This window comes from Ursus americanus, chromosome 15 (genome assembly GCF_024610735.1).
Source record: "Ursus americanus isolate L20-20 chromosome 15, mUrsAme1.1.p, whole genome shotgun sequence".
NCBI classification, from domain to species: Eukaryota; Metazoa; Chordata; class Mammalia; order Carnivora; family Ursidae; genus Ursus; species Ursus americanus.
The window spans coordinates 56,422,753-56,439,242 of record NC_142141.1 but is presented as its reverse complement, the minus strand read 5'-3'; the positions used below and the strand labels follow the sequence as shown (position 1 = coordinate 56,439,242).

At 46.3% G+C, this 16,490-nt stretch overlaps 1 protein-coding gene across 2 annotated transcripts in view; it reads right to left on the bottom strand.

Moving 5' to 3' along the window:
• Nucleotides 1-5,446: 5,446 nt before the first annotated feature.
• CTNND2 (catenin delta 2) overlaps nucleotides 5,447-16,490 on the bottom strand; it is an 886,309-nt gene continuing 875,265 nt past the window's right edge. For both annotated transcript variants that reach the window (XM_087867974.1, XM_087867973.1), the window contains 2 exons: nucleotides 14,115-14,188; nucleotides 5,447-6,628 (listed from right to left, as the gene is read on the bottom strand). In XM_087867974.1, coding sequence (XP_087724100.1) covers nucleotides 6,368-6,628; nucleotides 14,115-14,188 — 335 coding nt within the window. In that variant the 3' untranslated portion in view covers nucleotides 5,447-6,367. The remainder of the gene's footprint in view (nucleotides 6,629-14,114; nucleotides 14,189-16,490) is intronic.

The window sequence follows — 16,490 nt, the reverse complement described above, 5'->3', positions numbered from 1 at the left end:
AGCTTAGCGCAGGTTGGGCGCATGAGACATGAGAGTAGATAGCCTGGAGCAGATGGAGGTGGGTGGGGCATTAGGATGGACATCCGGAAGCGGAGTCCATGGCAGCAGTAACTGACATGGGAGGCACTGGTTGTGTAGGATGTACGGTGAACAAACAGACTCTGGGATCAGCACACAGACACCCTTCCTCTCGGATGGTGGAGTCCCACTGCCTGAGACGTGGTGGGCCTGGTGCTGAGTAAAGGGCGGATCCTGGGGAATCTGGCTTTCCTCCCCCCACCGCCCCTTTGCTTTATGGACTCCTGATCCTGTCTGAAGCCACTGCTTAAAGATCACTGTCCCTGAAAGAGGCATCCTGGTATTATGGTCTATAGTCGAAAAGCCTCAGTTTCATGACCAGCAGCAAAATTTGCCAGCTACGTGTATTTGCATCTTACTCCCCTCATTTCAAAAACAGGGCGGGTTATAATAAGAGCCTACCTGTAGTTGAGTAGGACAAGCAGAATGACCATTAAAACACAAGCAAATGCTGCACACATAGAAGGGTTTGTTTTGAAACCCTCTGTCTGAGCTTTACAAGTTTCCTGCGCTGCCCTAAAATAGTCCTTCATTCCATTTGTGACTGTCTCAGGCCAGCGGCTCATCATAATCAATAGCTCATTGCTAAGCTTCCTAGGCCTGTGCCCCACCCCTGCTGTTCACTCTCCCCAACCTGCTATTGGAACGACCCACGGAGGCCCTGCATGGGCTCCTAATGACCATACTCAACAGCTTCTTCTCAGTTGTCTTCCTGCTTGTCATTCTCTGTGATCACCAGTGACACTTTCCGTGCTCTTCGCAGGACATTCTCCCTGATTTTGACAACGGTGCACTGGTCTTGTTCTCCCCACACCCCACCTCCAGTATGCTATTGTGTTTTTCTGCATCATGCTGGTTGCTCATGAGACTTCACCATCCCCAGGACACTTGGCTCTCTATATCCCCCTTTCTATGGATGCTCGTTCCATGCCACTTTTCACCTCTCCACCCCAAAGAGATGATGCCTAATTCTGCGCCTCTAGTTCAGAGTCCCTGTTGCATTTCCACTGCCTGCAACAATGTTCCCCCTGGATCTACCATTAACCTCTGTAACATGTCCAAAACGGAGTGGATTTTCCTTGCCAAAAAGATCTTTCTTCCTTCTTACCAGTGGGTTATCCATTGCTGGGTTTCTGGTCACCCAAGCTCCCATCTTAGAGGAATCATTGGGTTCCTCCATCACTAGTCAAGGGGTTACCAAGTTCTGTGGATTTTACCTCTGCAACATTTCATCTTAGTTCGTTTTCTCTGCCCTCCTCCTAGCTCAGATTCTTATGTTTTCTGGATAACTGTTCTCAAACTTCAATGTTCTTATGAATCACCTAGGGATTTTATGAAAATGCAGATTCTGATGCAGAAAGGATGGAGTGGGACATTTCTGATATGCTTCTGGATGGTGTTGATGCTGCTAGTCTCCAGGTTGTACCTTGAGTAAGAAGGTTCTAGATTATTTTAGTCATTGCAGATCTGATGTCTTTTTAGACCAGGGGTTCTCAAAGTATAGTCCCCAGACAAGTAACATCAACATCAACTTGGGAACTTGCCAGAAACGAAAACTCTCAGCCAGTCCCAGCTCTGTCCAAACATAAACTGAATGTTTGAACCCATTGTTCAGGTGATGTGCTCCGGGTGATTCTGACGCATGGTGTGAGAACCATTGATCTAGACCTTACCTTTACAACCACCATACAGCCCCAGAATGTCTGCAAAGATGCTATGAAAAGTGTTTAGTGTTTCACTTGGCTTCATATGGCTTTCAAGAGCCTCAACTTTGTTCGCTGCCTGACTTCTCTCTCTCTCCATGCTCTCTGTTCATTTTAGAATTAATTTTGTTGCATGTTGTGCCCTGTCCATTCCCTATACGTCCCACATCTTTATCATTTGTGATCTTCCAGAAATGCCTCTATTATTGCTCATCAGAAGCCTATCGATTCTTTAAGTTCTAGCCAAACACCGTCTCCTTCGTGTTGTGTTCTCAGGTCACGCAACTGGGAGTGCATCTTTTTCCTTCCTTGTGCTTGGATGTGGCCAACACCTTGTGCACTGCCTGAGAGCAGGGCTTCTAACCGGGGCCACTTCAGCCCCCCAGGGGACATCTGGCAAAATCTGGAGATAGTTTTGATTGTCGCAACTGCAGGGCGTGGTTCTATAGCCCTTCGGTGGATAGAGGCCAGAGATGCTGGTAGTATCCTACCCTGCATCTCACCCTTTCCCCCAAACAGAGAGTGATTCAGCCCCAAACATCAATAGTGCATTGGTGGAGAAATGGCTCTAGAGCACTACCCGTATCTTCTAGCATCTCTCATGACGGTCATCAGCACCACCTGAAGTGACATCTCTGTGACGCATGCACATTCTAGAACAGAGTACCAGGCGCTTCATCAAAGCTTTTGCCTTCATTTGATTGAAGAACCAAGGAATGAAATATGGTGAAAAATGTTAAATGTGTGAAGCTAACGTAGCCATTGTTGGAGTTTATGTCAAGAATTCCATTGTCGTAACTGACGATCAGACTCTTGACTTAAAACCCCACTTTCCCCCTTTCCTACTGTGCTTTGTTTCCCGTTTCAGCTACTTCCTCCTCTGTGGCTGATGAGACCGCAGGGGCAGCCCGGTGGCTTGTTACTGAACTGATGGGAGACACTGAGGTCAAGTGCCTGCCTTGCCAGACCTGAACTGGGTATTTGTATTAGTTCTCTGGTTTGGAGAAGACCATGGACTCATTGCGTGGGAGTGTTGTCATTGCTGTTTGTAAGTAACTGGAGGTCTTGGTCTCTCAACTTCGTAAGGCCAAGGATTGTCCCCACATCCCAGATCCTTCTTCCTGTTTACAGCTTGCAAAACAGTCTGTTGCCTCAAGTGGAAGTGATGTGCATTAGGTGTTCGGACGAGCTCTCTCCAAGGAATGGAGACCAGTGCACTTTAATGAAGATCCTGACGCGAGAGGTGCCACTTTCCCTCTGAAGGGACAGAATCACCAGGCGGGAAGAATATTGGTTCTCAAAGCCAGATAAAGTACTCAGTGTCTTCAGACAGCCAGACCTCACTTCTCAGGGGCACACTTCTCGAAGATGGGGGGAGAGTGTCAGGCCCTAGAGAGGAGCTTGTGTAAGCAGAACAAGCAAACCGGATAAATTGAAATTTATTTTGCTACTGAATTTAACACTACTTTTTTTTTTTAAACAGCAGTTTTCTGTAACCTGTGCCTCCCGCACCGTGAGATGGCCCATCAGTGGTTTACCTTCACTAGTTAACACCAAGTGTGATGTGACATCTATGTCACCCGATTTCTTATAAACCTGTTTGATATTTGATTGTCTAACTCACAATCGATAATTTGGATTAAAGCATTTAATGTGTGGTATGAAACCTGAATCAATATTAAAAGATCTTATTTTTAAATATTAATATGATTCAAGTTGGTAATAGTGTGGGTGTTTCATCAGTTCCTGGTGATCAAAATCTCAAGCGAAACAATACGGGTCAAACGCATTGGGCGTATATATATGGTCCAGTATAGGGATTGAGAGGAAAAAATTTCTAGTTTCTTCTCTTCCCTACTTTGCTCTGAAAAACACCATTCCCATCTCAGTAGATAATCCAAGAGCTCGAGGCTCCTGTAGACCCAAGAGGTAACTATTTGCGGGGGCCTGGGGTGGGGTGGGGGTGTCGGCCTCGGTCACTTCAATACAGTGAAAGCAAAAACAAACAAAGGTTTCTTGCCACTGGGGGCTCTTACCCCACAGCCCTCGTTATGAATAACAAATCACCAGCTGATCAACCTTTACTGCCAAGGGAGCCTGTGGGGGCTTTCGGGTCATTTCACGGTTTATGTAAAATCTCATCTATCTATTATCTACCTACCTACTTATCTCTCACCTACATATATCGTCTATCATCTTCTATCAATCACTTCGCACTCTCTCCTTAATTACTTGTGTGTATGTACGTGTGTATGTGTATGAAAAGGAAAAAAGGATTGCTTTGAATCACAACAAACACTTTTTATTTTCTTTTTCCTACCTCTACCTCGGAAGCCAGAGGCTCCCAACTGAATTGGTTCGTCCCAGCCCCGCACTACGTGCTGTCAAGGAGTCACGGGCAGCGGAAGCATCTTTGGTCTTCCCAGGTCACAAATGCAGGGAATGCACGGACTCAAAAACATCAAGGCAATATGAAATTCTTACTAGGAGAACTTTTTAGCACGTGCAGGAATTCCCTTGTGCACAACCCCAGCTGGGAAGGAGTCCCATTGTCTACTTTTGGACAAGTTCAACCAGCTACTGGATTATCCGTAAGTCCTATCTGCCTCGATGAACTTCACTAGTTCGTTCTATGACACGCATGAAGTGGACACGTTGTTCTCAGTGCTGTAGATTTCTCTCTCTCCACAGGGGCTTGAGCATTCCTGTGAGGGAACCCACAAATGTGGAGTCCTGGAGTAAACAGTGCAACAAGGTCCAGCTTGCGGGTAATCTGTAGGACAATTCCTATGTAAGTTTCCGTCTCCTGCTCTATTCGGGAAATTAGCTTTTCATTTGCAAAAATATGGATGAACAAAAACATCTTTTGATTGTTGTTAAATTTGGAGAAGGAACCGCTGATTTTGGACTTTGAGCTGAATTAAACCATGTAGCGTGAAGGGGAGCAAGTTTTAAAGGAAGATGGCAGCCAATTTCTTTTGTTATTTAATTTTTATTTTTTCCAAGAACAGTTAACATTTACTTAGGCACCTATTGGCCTCAGTCACTTGCATCTAAAGAGCAAAGCTAATTTACCCACAGCCCGTGTTCTTTTAAATGGTTAGCCTTATTTCTTAGCTCTGTTAACCACTATTCTAACATTAGCTTCAAGTTCAATTGTAATAATCTAATCCATGATGGTCCACTGCTCCCTGCCACATGAACAAAAAGTTTGGGGGTAATAAGGCGAGCAGTTTACATTTTCTGTTGATACTTCAAGTAATTGGCCCCAAAGTGAAATTATTGTGTTGGCCATGGTTTATTGTGTTCTGAGGGCATAAAACGTGGAAGGAAATGGACCTGTAGAAAGAGGTGGTATCCAAGAATGTGTGAATGTGTGAAAATCCTATAACTTCACTTCAACTGGCCTAATATCCTGAGTCACTAGATGGTCAGAAGAGTAGATGGAGCACAAGAGGAATAAACGGATGTACATTTATACCCAAAACCAGAAACAAAGCTTGTACAAGATGGACAGCAAATGAAATAGCTTCTATCAAAATAAAATCTCACACAGGTCATTTTTATACATACGGGGACATACACACACCCACACACACACAGACACACAAGCAAGAATGTGCATTTTGTAAGATAGGTCCTTGGAAATAGACATTCTTAGCAAATATGGATGACAGATCAATTGTAATTTATTTTCTTTTAACACTGTATCATCATAAAGAAAACTGGTATAAATGAAAAAATCTATTTCAAATATCTACATCTAAAATTTTAGGCAGTGAAAAAGCACTTTGTTGACAAGGAGTGTGGAATGATGTATGTTAATTGTCAGAAACTGCTGAATGCTTTGCTTAGTTGCCACAAACAAACTCACATATCAGAACGAACAATACTGCTAAATATTCCTTTTTTTCCCATTTTTTTTTTTTGTTAAAACATACTGGGAGAAAGAAAAGAAAAGAAAAACTGGAAATCCATACATCTTTCAAAAGTTTGAAATTGAAGCAATATTTAGAACCATAGATGAGGAAACACTGCCGCATGGTGTAATATACACAATGCGCTTTTCTCCTTTAATCTGTAATGTACATCAAATACTTTACAACAATGCATTAACAAAAGGCAAGAAACATCTTGCTGTACAGAGGAACCCCAATGCAACTTGAAGCCTAGAATCACAACGGATGAAGAGAGTAAACAAAGCGTGAGAAGCCGTCCCTCTAAAGTGTGTGAACTACACTGCCCCTTGTGCTTAACGGTAACCTTCGCGCCCCGCCACCCCGCCCGTCTCCTCTGCTGCCTCCCGCCACGTTCAAGATAAAGCACTTTTTATCCTCTAGAGCTCCAACTAGAAAGGTGTTGTACGACGTCATGTTTAGAATCACTTCAGCTTCCTACTGACTTCCAAGTTAACGTTCGGTTCATTTAGCTTTCTAAAATAGCTCTTAATAGTTCCTTACTGGTTATCACAGCCTTCCTATGGAACAGGCTTTAACAAACTAAATTTGCAGGGGAAAAAAAAAAGCAATGTCTTGTGGTATGCATGCACATGCACTGTTCCCGGAGCGCCTCGTGCCGCCCGCTCCTCACACCCAGGAGTCGGGGGAGGCGGGGTAGTGGCTCGTTTCATAGTTCAGTTCACTGTAGGGACGGGCAGCGGAGTAGAAGTCGACATAGTTGCCGGTGGACTTGAGTCCCAGGTGCATGGTGTACTCACTGGCGGGAGGGCGATGGTGGACCTGGTCCTCGAAGAAGGACTCGTCGTAGTTTCTCGTGGAATTCTGAAACGGCTGGTAGGTCTCGTAATCTTTCCTGCTGGGCTCCTGTGGGACTGGCTGTGCTGGAACCTGCACAGAAAAGAAGGTCCACCTGGGCTGGTCTGCTTTCCCCTGATGCTGCCTCCCCAGGGCCAAGGCGCTCGAGCCTTCTAGGGAGGCTGGGCCTCCACCTGTGCGTCGGCCAGCATGGCGTGTCTCCAAATACCGCCAACTGCTGATTGCCCTTCCTCTTAAAAGTTGGTTCCTGGGTCCACACGCTAGCATTCTACACAATCTTTATTAAAAATTATGATTATGGGAAGACAGACATAACATATAATTTGCCATTTTGACCGCTTTTAAATGTACAATTGGGTGGCATTAAGCGTATTTAAGGTACGGCGCGGCCATCACCAGTATCCATTTCCAGAACTTTGAGGTGATGAACCTCAAACAGAAACTCATTACCCATGGAGCATAACTCACCATCTTCCTCCTTGCTTCAGCCCATGGAAGCCATCATTCTACTTTGTCTCTCTTGAATTTCACTATTCTAGACACCTCATATAAGTGGCATCATTAAATATTTGTCTTTTTGTGTCTGGCTTCTTTCACTTTGCATAATGTCCCCAAAAGCCATCCATATTGTAGCATGGGACAGGATCTCGTCCCTTCTTAAGGCTGAACAATATTCCATTATATCAGTAGACCACATTTTGTTTATCCATTCACCTGTTGATGGCCACTTGGGTGGTTTGCTCCTTTTGGCTGTCGTGAATAATGCTGTCATGAATGGGGGTGCACCAGTACCTCAGTTTTGGGGGTAGGTACCTAGAAATGGCATTGCTGGATCCTTCATTAATTCGATGTTTAACTCTTCAAGGAATTGCCAAACTGACCTAATCACTGGACTTGTTACTAGATAACCTTTTTAAAAAATTTTTTTAAATTTAATTAAATTATTAATTTTTTATTATGCTCAATTAGCCAACATATAGTACATCATTAGTTTTTGATGTAGTGTTCAATGATTCATTAGTTGCGTATAAAACCCAGTGCTCTAGATTACCTTGTTTATATGAAAGAGGTATAGACTAGACATTATAGAACACAAGTAGTTGATTTTCTTCTTTCTTGCACTTGTTCTCTTACACCTGGGTGCTGCGATCCCAGACAAAGAGACAGGGAAGATGTACAAGGTCTAATGGTCACTCGGGGATCTTCCTGCCAGTGCAGTGGGCTGTGATCAATACCTCTCTGGAGGATGGAGGCTTCCCACTGGTAGGGCCATTCCATCGCACCTGCCTAAGTGATCAGGGACCATAGCCTTAAAAGGATACACAGAAAAGCATGTAATGAAAAGAGGGGATCCACTCCAAATATACTCAGAAGAACTGACATGTTTCCCAACTCGGTTTAATTAAGAACTGATTGAACTTGAGCATGCTGTGGGATTATGAAGCTTCTGGTTAGCGGGGAAGGGTCTTCAGTACTCTCTGGTGTTCCTCAGCCCACCCCAGTACTCATTGTTTGCCCTCTTGTCCTTTGCACATTCCTGTCTGGTGTCGGGGACTTGAAAGGCTAAAGGGGTCACAGGAGCTTCTTGAGATATGTAAAGTCAAGAATTAGCTCCCTCTGCTTGGTTTTAAGGATAGTAAGACCAAGAGTGTTCACGGGCTGATAATTAGCACTTGTATGTGGGGCACTGCCTATTCCCTTTCCTTCTGACTGCCTCTGGGATCCCTTTTGGAGCACTGTGCCGCTAAAGTGAGCAGAACTCACCCCCCCAAAGCTAGTGCACACATTCATGCATGAAGCTCTGCTCATGGCAATAATTGGGGAAGAGATCTGCTGTGAATGATGGAACACTCTCAAAGAAACACCATTTGATCACCTCCAAGCAGATTCAGTAACTCCCTATTAATTTAACTAAGGCTCAGCATGGAAACATCCTATAGAAATTGGTCCTAGTTAATAGATAATGATTTGTAATTAGCACGTTGTGTGTAAATGAATGCTTCTAATGACCTGCATATAATTCTTCTCTCAAGTAAGTGAAACTCCCTCTTTTACATGTAATTGATTTACACTAGTAATTGACCTATTCTTCAAAGAAGTGGTGAACTTCATCAGAGCTGCCATCCACTCTGTCCCGCACTTCCAGTTAGTGGTGGCTGATAAGTGATGTGTCGGGCTACCTGCGAAACAGCTGTTAGCCTAGGAGCCTGGCCGTGAGAAGGACATTTGGAATTAATCTTCAGCATCTGTAATTAAACAAGACCAGGTATATGAAATTCTTGGCTAGGCTGAGGTGCCTTGTGCTATTCTTTGAAGAGCTGGGGGCTACACTGAACTTCTGCACTCCAACACTGTTCTGTGACCTAAGCATCAAGCATACAAAGGGCTGGAGCTGGGTGGTTTAGAAAAATCACACGGGGAGGGAGCTAGAGTTTACTGTGTTTCTATGTCAGTGGGGACTATGTCCAACATTTAACAAATTCCTCTTTGTTTAACCTTTAAATAGCCAGAAACATATCTATATCTATCTATCTATCTATCTATCTATCTATCTATCTATCTATCTATCATCTATCATCTATCTCTCCTTCTCTTCCTCCCTCTTTCTCTATCTTCCTACCCAACCATCCATCTGTCCATCCATCCATCCATCCATTCATCCAACCATCCATCCATCCATTCATCCAACCATCCATCCATCCATTCATCCAACCATCCATCCATCCATCCAATTCCCCCTTTATAGATGAAGACACTGAAGCTCAGAGATTAAGAAAGTAGTCCAGGAGATCATGGCTAGTGGTGTTGTGAGACCAGGATTTGAACCCATGTCTGGCTGACTCTAAAGCCCGCATTCTCTCCACCCCACACGAACACAGTTTCAGTTGCGTCCAAGTGGCCCATCCTCAGAGGGCAGCCTCACTGAGTTAACTCCACATTCTACAATAAGAATGGAGGCCAATGGACAAAGGAACCCTAGGAGAGCTCTCACTTCTTTGTGCTGGTCCCAGTAGCCGGGGACGGGGAGATCTGAAGGGGAAATCACTCACAGGCTCCCCTCCACAGCCGCTGCTTTTTTCAGGCTTTTGCATGGCCTGTTTCAAATTTCTTACTGTCACCAGGTTCCCTCTGGTTGGTGGACGTCTTTAGGTTGGGCACAAGTTTAGTCTCTTACCTTGCGGAATTGCCTTTTTCAATTCATCTCTATTGGTCATAAAGTCTCATGTCAACCCCTTCTAAGGTTTAGTCCTGCAGTTCGGAGAGTGTGTGTAAATGACTCTCCGGGATGGGTGACGGGTGGCCATGCTGCGCTTGGAGGGATTAAGTTTGCTCACTGGCCTCGTGGTGCAGATGTGGACTATGGACGTACACTTGCACTGGGAGTGTTGGCTATATTTTGTAATTTACTCTAAGGGGTTATCTGACAGTATTCAAAATTAGACAGATAAAATGCTCCCAAATATAAGCCCTCCCCATAGAGGAGCTAAAAATAAATGCATTTTTTTCTGTCGCACTGTTCGCATAAAGCAGACTTCCATGAAGGAAGCAGAACGAGGTGCATGTGCAGCAGCAGTGTATTCTGAATCTGAGTGTCTGTGTGGTTCAGAGAAGCCCCACCACACCCAAGGACCCTGAGGCTGCTGCCTGCTTTTGCCTTAAGGCAGCGTCCTTTTTGGGGTGGGGGGTGCCACCAGCCGGCTCACGTGGGGATACTGGCTGGGGTCCATGTTCTTGGTGCTCTTTCCTGTGGCTTTGGCTACCATAAAGTCTTTGTTATTGAACTTTTTTCCCCAATAGGAGTATGTTTAGTTTAAATTATGAAGGACAGGGCCACTTCTCCACACCCCCCAACTCTGTGAGCATAATGAGAAAACTGTTTACTCCTCACTGGGTTTGCCGACAAACTGGATTGATTTCTAATAAAGGGAAATAGCTGCCCATTACAGATCTTCAAACTTCACCACACAGCAAAAGTTGAAGACTCAAGAGTGTTAACATACAATGGAAAAGGTCACGTGTTAAGGATTCGTGGTTCTCAAAGTCTGGTCCTGAGACCAGCAGCATCAACATCACCTGGAAGCTTGTTAGAGATGCAAACTACATGCTGAGTCAGAAACTCTGTGGTTGGAGGCCAGTAATCTGTGTTTAGCAGTCATCTAGGGCATTCTGACTTGTGCTCAAAATCGAGAACCACTGGTATGGAGGAGGGCAAATGGGACAAGAAGGCAAATGAACCAGGTTGGCGTCTTCGCCTTTTCTGAGCTGGGTGACCAAAAGCAAACCCTTATCCTCCCTTACCTCCTCATCTCTGGGGACATTTTTACCTGCTCTGCTCACTTGGCAATGAAACTGAGGACACCGACCAGGACCTCAAGATGCTGTTTTGATGTAATAGTTTGATGGTTGCCATCAAAACACCAAACCCCTTTATCTTAGTTCATGAATACAAAAGTCTGTTGCTAGATAGATAGTTTCTTTATATAGGGGATAGACTAGTAGAAGCTCAGTAGGATTTTTGGAGAGTATAGTTAGTTAACTATTAAAATGACGTCTGCAACCAGTTGACTGGAGTCATAAAAACTGAGGACCACGAACCTTACTGCACACCGATGGCTGTTTCTTCTAGAAGTACCAAGGCTTGGAATTCAATGAAAATGAGACTGGAGTCCCGGGTGGTCTCATGGGGAGTGCCATAGCTGAGTAGCCGCCCGGCTCTCTTTCCACTGAGTCATGGAAAGCTTGGCTCACGGCTATTGCCCTGGACCCTCGCTTGGCCCTGCGTCCTGGGCTGGGGCCTCATTCCAACTCTCATGGCCTTCGTCTCCCCTTGGAGACCTACCTCAAACCAGTTTCCCTCCGTGAAATGCTTCTTCTTGGAGATGAGTCACTGTCTAGCTTCCTCTGTGAAGCTCACGAGGCCCAGCTGGTGACTGAGACAGCCAGGAGACAAGAGCGCTCAGGAGAGGACAAGCATCAGCATGGAAATGGAATGGACCCTGGCATATCCCTCCTGGTTACATTGTTCAAGCTGGTCTTTCGCTAGCTGCGAGATTGTGAGGTCACTTTTAACTGAGGAAAGTTCCAAAAATGAAACCATTCCATCCATCTGGACTGTCGGCCACGCCCACACGGCCAGAAAATCCAAATCACGAAGGCCGTGTACAAGGCTGTCTCTAGAACTACCCAACTGGAAGAGAACCGAATCTCCTCCTCTTTCAAATGGTTAGGATGGCCACCCCTTCCTGAGTTCCCAGCAAGGAAAGCTGCAAGGGGAGCCAAAGTTTAGGCCAGTAACACTAGAGTTGCCTGCAGTGTCGTAATGATTTACTTGGAATTTTTTTGGGGAAAAAAACAGCTCTTTCTAGTGGGTATTTTAAAATGTTGCTTGATATTAGAATGAGGTTAATAGTCCACTCATCTACTTCCCTATGCTGGACTGCTCAGGGAATGATGATGGCCGTGAGCTGCCACCTCGGGACTCAGCTCAACCGCTGGCCTGCTGGTAGCATCTCCCCTGTGTTGACAAGGGGCGCCGAGCTTGCACTGCATCCAGGCTGGGTCTCCCAGCATTCACCTGGGGCACTGTGGCCTTGACAATTCACATGGAGGCTGAGTACATTCTGGGGCACGCTGGGGAAAAGGCTACACTAGGTTGTGCTCACTTTCCCAGCAGGGGTGCCATCTTAGCGCATTAATTCCAATTTGCTTAATTGTTCAGAATAGGCTCAGGTGAAAAGAATGTGCCCCTGAGAGCCACTGTGGACCATCCTGTAAATCTAGATCGCAAGCTGTCCTAAGCAAACTACAGCAGCCACCCTGTAAGATGCCAAGGACCTCTGGGCCACACCAGGGCATTTCTTCACCGCCAACAATAGTGCAATCCAGGGAGAGAAAGGCTGGTATAGAATAAGCCAATTCCTGTGATGAGCTTCTCTGAACCTGCAGAGACTAAAAACTATTCCTATGCTCTGGGATGCAAAGTCAGGGTCCTATCACATCCTGACCAGTATCATTAAGAGCTACAGACAGTTCTCACTGTATCCGGTATTTGCTGAAAGATAAAGGTTGGTTTCCATAACTGAAGTTGGCATTTCCAATACATTTTGTTTCCATTTTCCTTTGTGTTTGAGCAGACATGTTGATATGTGGGGAGCTGCTGGCCACCCCGGAGATCACTTGTTCAGCACGCACGCGCTTATTTATTTACTCACTGACCCCTTTGCTTTTAGCAAAGACCAGAACTGAGGGAGGTGAAGTAGATGTTAGCAACATGTCAGGCAGGCCGTGGGGACTGGGCATTCACCAGGGGATTGCTAACAACACCAGATGTCTTCCAGAGTGGCTGCACATGGCCTGGAACATTCAGAGCAATGAGATAACTTGTCTATCCATTACCATTTCTCCTGATGACGGGTGATTAGAGAAAAAGGTAATTTAAGGCCGAGGGGATACTTTTCGTGTCCTCCTCCTCCTTCTCTTGGAAATGGTCCTGCACAAGATATTCTATCTGCTAGGAGTGGGTCCCTTTCCTTTACAAAGATGCTGCCTTGCCAGGTGTTGAGAAATGTTCAAAACCAGCACATTCCCCCGACGTTTACTGTCATCTGGTTATTGCGATCAAACAAACAGCTTTCAGATCTATCTTCCAGCCCAACTTTCCTGACTTAGGGCAGGAATCTAGAGCAGCCTCAGAAGCCAGCTCTGGCAATGGTTATTAGTAGCCAACGGTTAGGAGGAATGCCCGTCTTTCTGTAGTGACTCCTATAGGGGGCAAACCTATGAAGTTATCAATCAGTGAAGGAGCAAAGGCTCTACTTTTGCTTCTGCAGTTCCCACAAAACCACAGAGAAAAGGAGCCTTCAGCGAATGTTTGCCGAAGAGGACAAACACACACACACTTAGCCCAGTCCTTGAAGGACCTACTGCTTAGCATTCCTCAAACGTGAGCATGCCCACGAAGCACCTAAATGTCTTGATAAAATGCAACTCTGATGCGTTTGCTGCATCAGACGGATTGGGGCAGGGGTCCGAGAAGAATCTCTTCCAACAAGCTCCCGTGGGGTGCTGATGCTGCCGGTCCCCCAACTAGACTGAGCAGGAGGGCACTCCTCAACGCACCCCACTTAAAACAGTTGTCTCTGTTTTATTGGTAACTATCATGTAGAAAGAATGCTTTCTTCCAGATGAGAACCAGTCGAGTTACGGGAGCTACCGAATCCCTGTCTAGTAATCACACAATATTGTCTAGTAACCAGAATCTTCTACTTATGTATTTGAGGCTTTTTGTTTGGGATCATAGTAGAGAACTTGCTACCACCGAATGAAGCGAGTGGTTGTAGTGAAATCAAAGACTGTTTTCTAATGTGAGGCCGTTCTGATGACTGCCGCCACCCCACAGACGCTGTGTTACGTGTGAGTGGACGGCAGCAGGGAATGTTATTTTCTTTTTTCAGTCCTTCACGTGTGTTCTGTAGAAGCTAATTTATTTTTTCCAATTCCAGGATATTTCATGCGAGTCGAAGGGGAAAATGAACACAAACATGAGCGTCTCCTTTACCTGGTTATGTTTGATGTCTTCAGCGGGCGCACCATAGGAATTCCTATACAAAGTTGAAATTCCAGTGTTTTGAGCTGAAAGCAAGAGGGAAACAAAAGTATTAGCAAAGAAAGCAAGATTTCAAGTGAGGAATAATGGCGATCGAGGCAAGTTCTCGCCCTAACAAAGCTTGGTTTCTCGGGGCGCATTCCAAGTGCCATGCCACGGGGAAGAATCCTTTGGCTCTGGACACTTCGTTTTGTATGCAGATATAAGAAAGAGGAGCAGTTAGGTATTCTATCAAATCCCCACGGCGTGGGAGTTCCTTGCAATCACATTCAGACTGTAGACAGGGGCAGGGCAGCAAGCAGATGGGCATCTTGCCAGGATTCTTGCCTCCTTCTCTGGTGAGAACCGGCGGGTAATAAAAGCTTGTCTCCCGCACTGAGGCGTGCAGGCCTCTGGATGAACAGCTTAGTGCTGAGCTAGAGAACGACAGGAATGAAGTTTCTAATTTGGGCTCAGAGAATGCTTAATCATCTTGCAGACAGTTCATTTCTCAAAGGCCCGAAGGCCAGGCAGGAAGCACCATCTGCATCTGTCCTGCATGTCTGGGTGGCTGCAGCTTTGGAACCCGGCTAGACTTGGGGACAGGAGCCCTTCCGCCTCTCTTGGGACCAGCCTGTAGGCTAGCTGAAGGGAAGGAAGGTCTCCGCTTGCCAGCAGCTTTCAAAGACATGGGCAGCATCTGCCCACTTCCCTTAGAACCCTCGGGGTCATGCCACAGGCCCAGAGGAAGGGTCCAGGGTGCCACTCCCCTCATAGCCGTGAAAGGGTCATGATTTAAGGAAGTTCTGGAAAAAACTGTCAGGTGTCAATGGGGTATAAAACACTCTAAAATAAAAAAAGCCTTATCTTTTGCTTCCAGCATCTACAGAATAACAAAATAGCATGACACACCATAGCCACTCTCTTATAGGTACAGTTACTCTAGACCCAAAGTCAGTAATACCTATCACCCCACCCATGACTATTAATTAAAGCACCTAACAGCTGTGCAGGAAAAGTCCCCTTGGAAAACTGTGCTTAAGAACGTGAGAGCTGAGAGCCTATTCTGAATTTTAAAGGCCACCCTGACATCGTCTCCGGTTGGGTGTGCGTTGCTCCCGTCTGTATTTTTGCCTGGACCCCTGCTCTAGAATCTTCCCTGACAGCCCAGCTTCCCAGCTGCCGACCCCGCTCCTCCACCCTCGCCACTTCCAGGAGCCCAGCCACCTTGCTAGACAGGCTGGATGAGGTCACTGCAGGGCCCTGCCATGGTACGAGCCGCAGGATCGGGGCCCTGGGTGATTTTCTGCTGTGTCTCCTTCCCTTCTTGTCAAGGGAGCCCGAGCTACGCCGGCCCTCTTTCCTCGCTAGAGTGTGCAGCTGGTCTTCAGGGATGTTGTGTCTGCTGATCCTTCTCCCCAGAACTCATTTCCCCCGGCTCTGGACTGCCTCTCCCCGTTGGTGTTCAGTCTCTTGCTCGACCACGTGAAAGCAAGCCCGCCCACCTGGTACCCCGCGGCTCCTGAGCCCCTTTATCTTCTCTGTCATATGCAACACCACGCGGGGTACTACGTCACTGGGGAGCCTGTTCTATTGTCTACCTTGCGTGGCACCTCCCTTCACCTACGACAGCAGAAGCGCCGTGAGGCCAGAGATCGGTCTGTCCTGCCACCTTCGCCGGCGTGTGGGCGTCGGGACAGCGCCCGGCCTCGGCAGGCGCTCAGAGTCGGGGCTTTATCTGCTGAGGGAATGAATGAAGAGTAACCCTGAGAAGATAGGCCCTCAGAGCTACGGTTTGCTGAAGAAAAATGTCACTGCAGGGTGAAATTTTGGGTTTTCTTTTTTTCTGTTACTTGGAACAAAATTCATTTTTTATTTGTTGGAACATGAGCTGTTAGAGCCTACGCTCCTCTCCCGGTCACGCTGGTGGCTTCTGAGCTAAAGATGCTTCTACTGGAAGTTCTCTCCTCCTGTTCTTTGGTCCGCTTCACCTGTTTAAAAGAGGCTGTGTAGCCGAGATTGAACTTGTGGCTCTGGCAGACACACGAAGCAGGTGTCTTCGTGGATGCTCAGCCCTTCTACGTCTGACCTAAGAGGAGACTCCTAAGGAAATGCCTTTCTTTTTTTGTACGGACCCCAGTTTCCAATGGAATCAACACATGGAAGATAAGAATGGCTTTAAAAAGGCACAAGAGAGACTAACCAAAACGTGCTAGACCGTTTGATGTAAAGGCATCTGGGAAGCTCAGATGGGAGGGCAAAATCTCCTGGGGGAATCTTAAAGTCAGGCCACGTGGCCGCTGGGCTCACACAGCCCTCCTGGGATGCATGCTTCTGAACACAGAACGT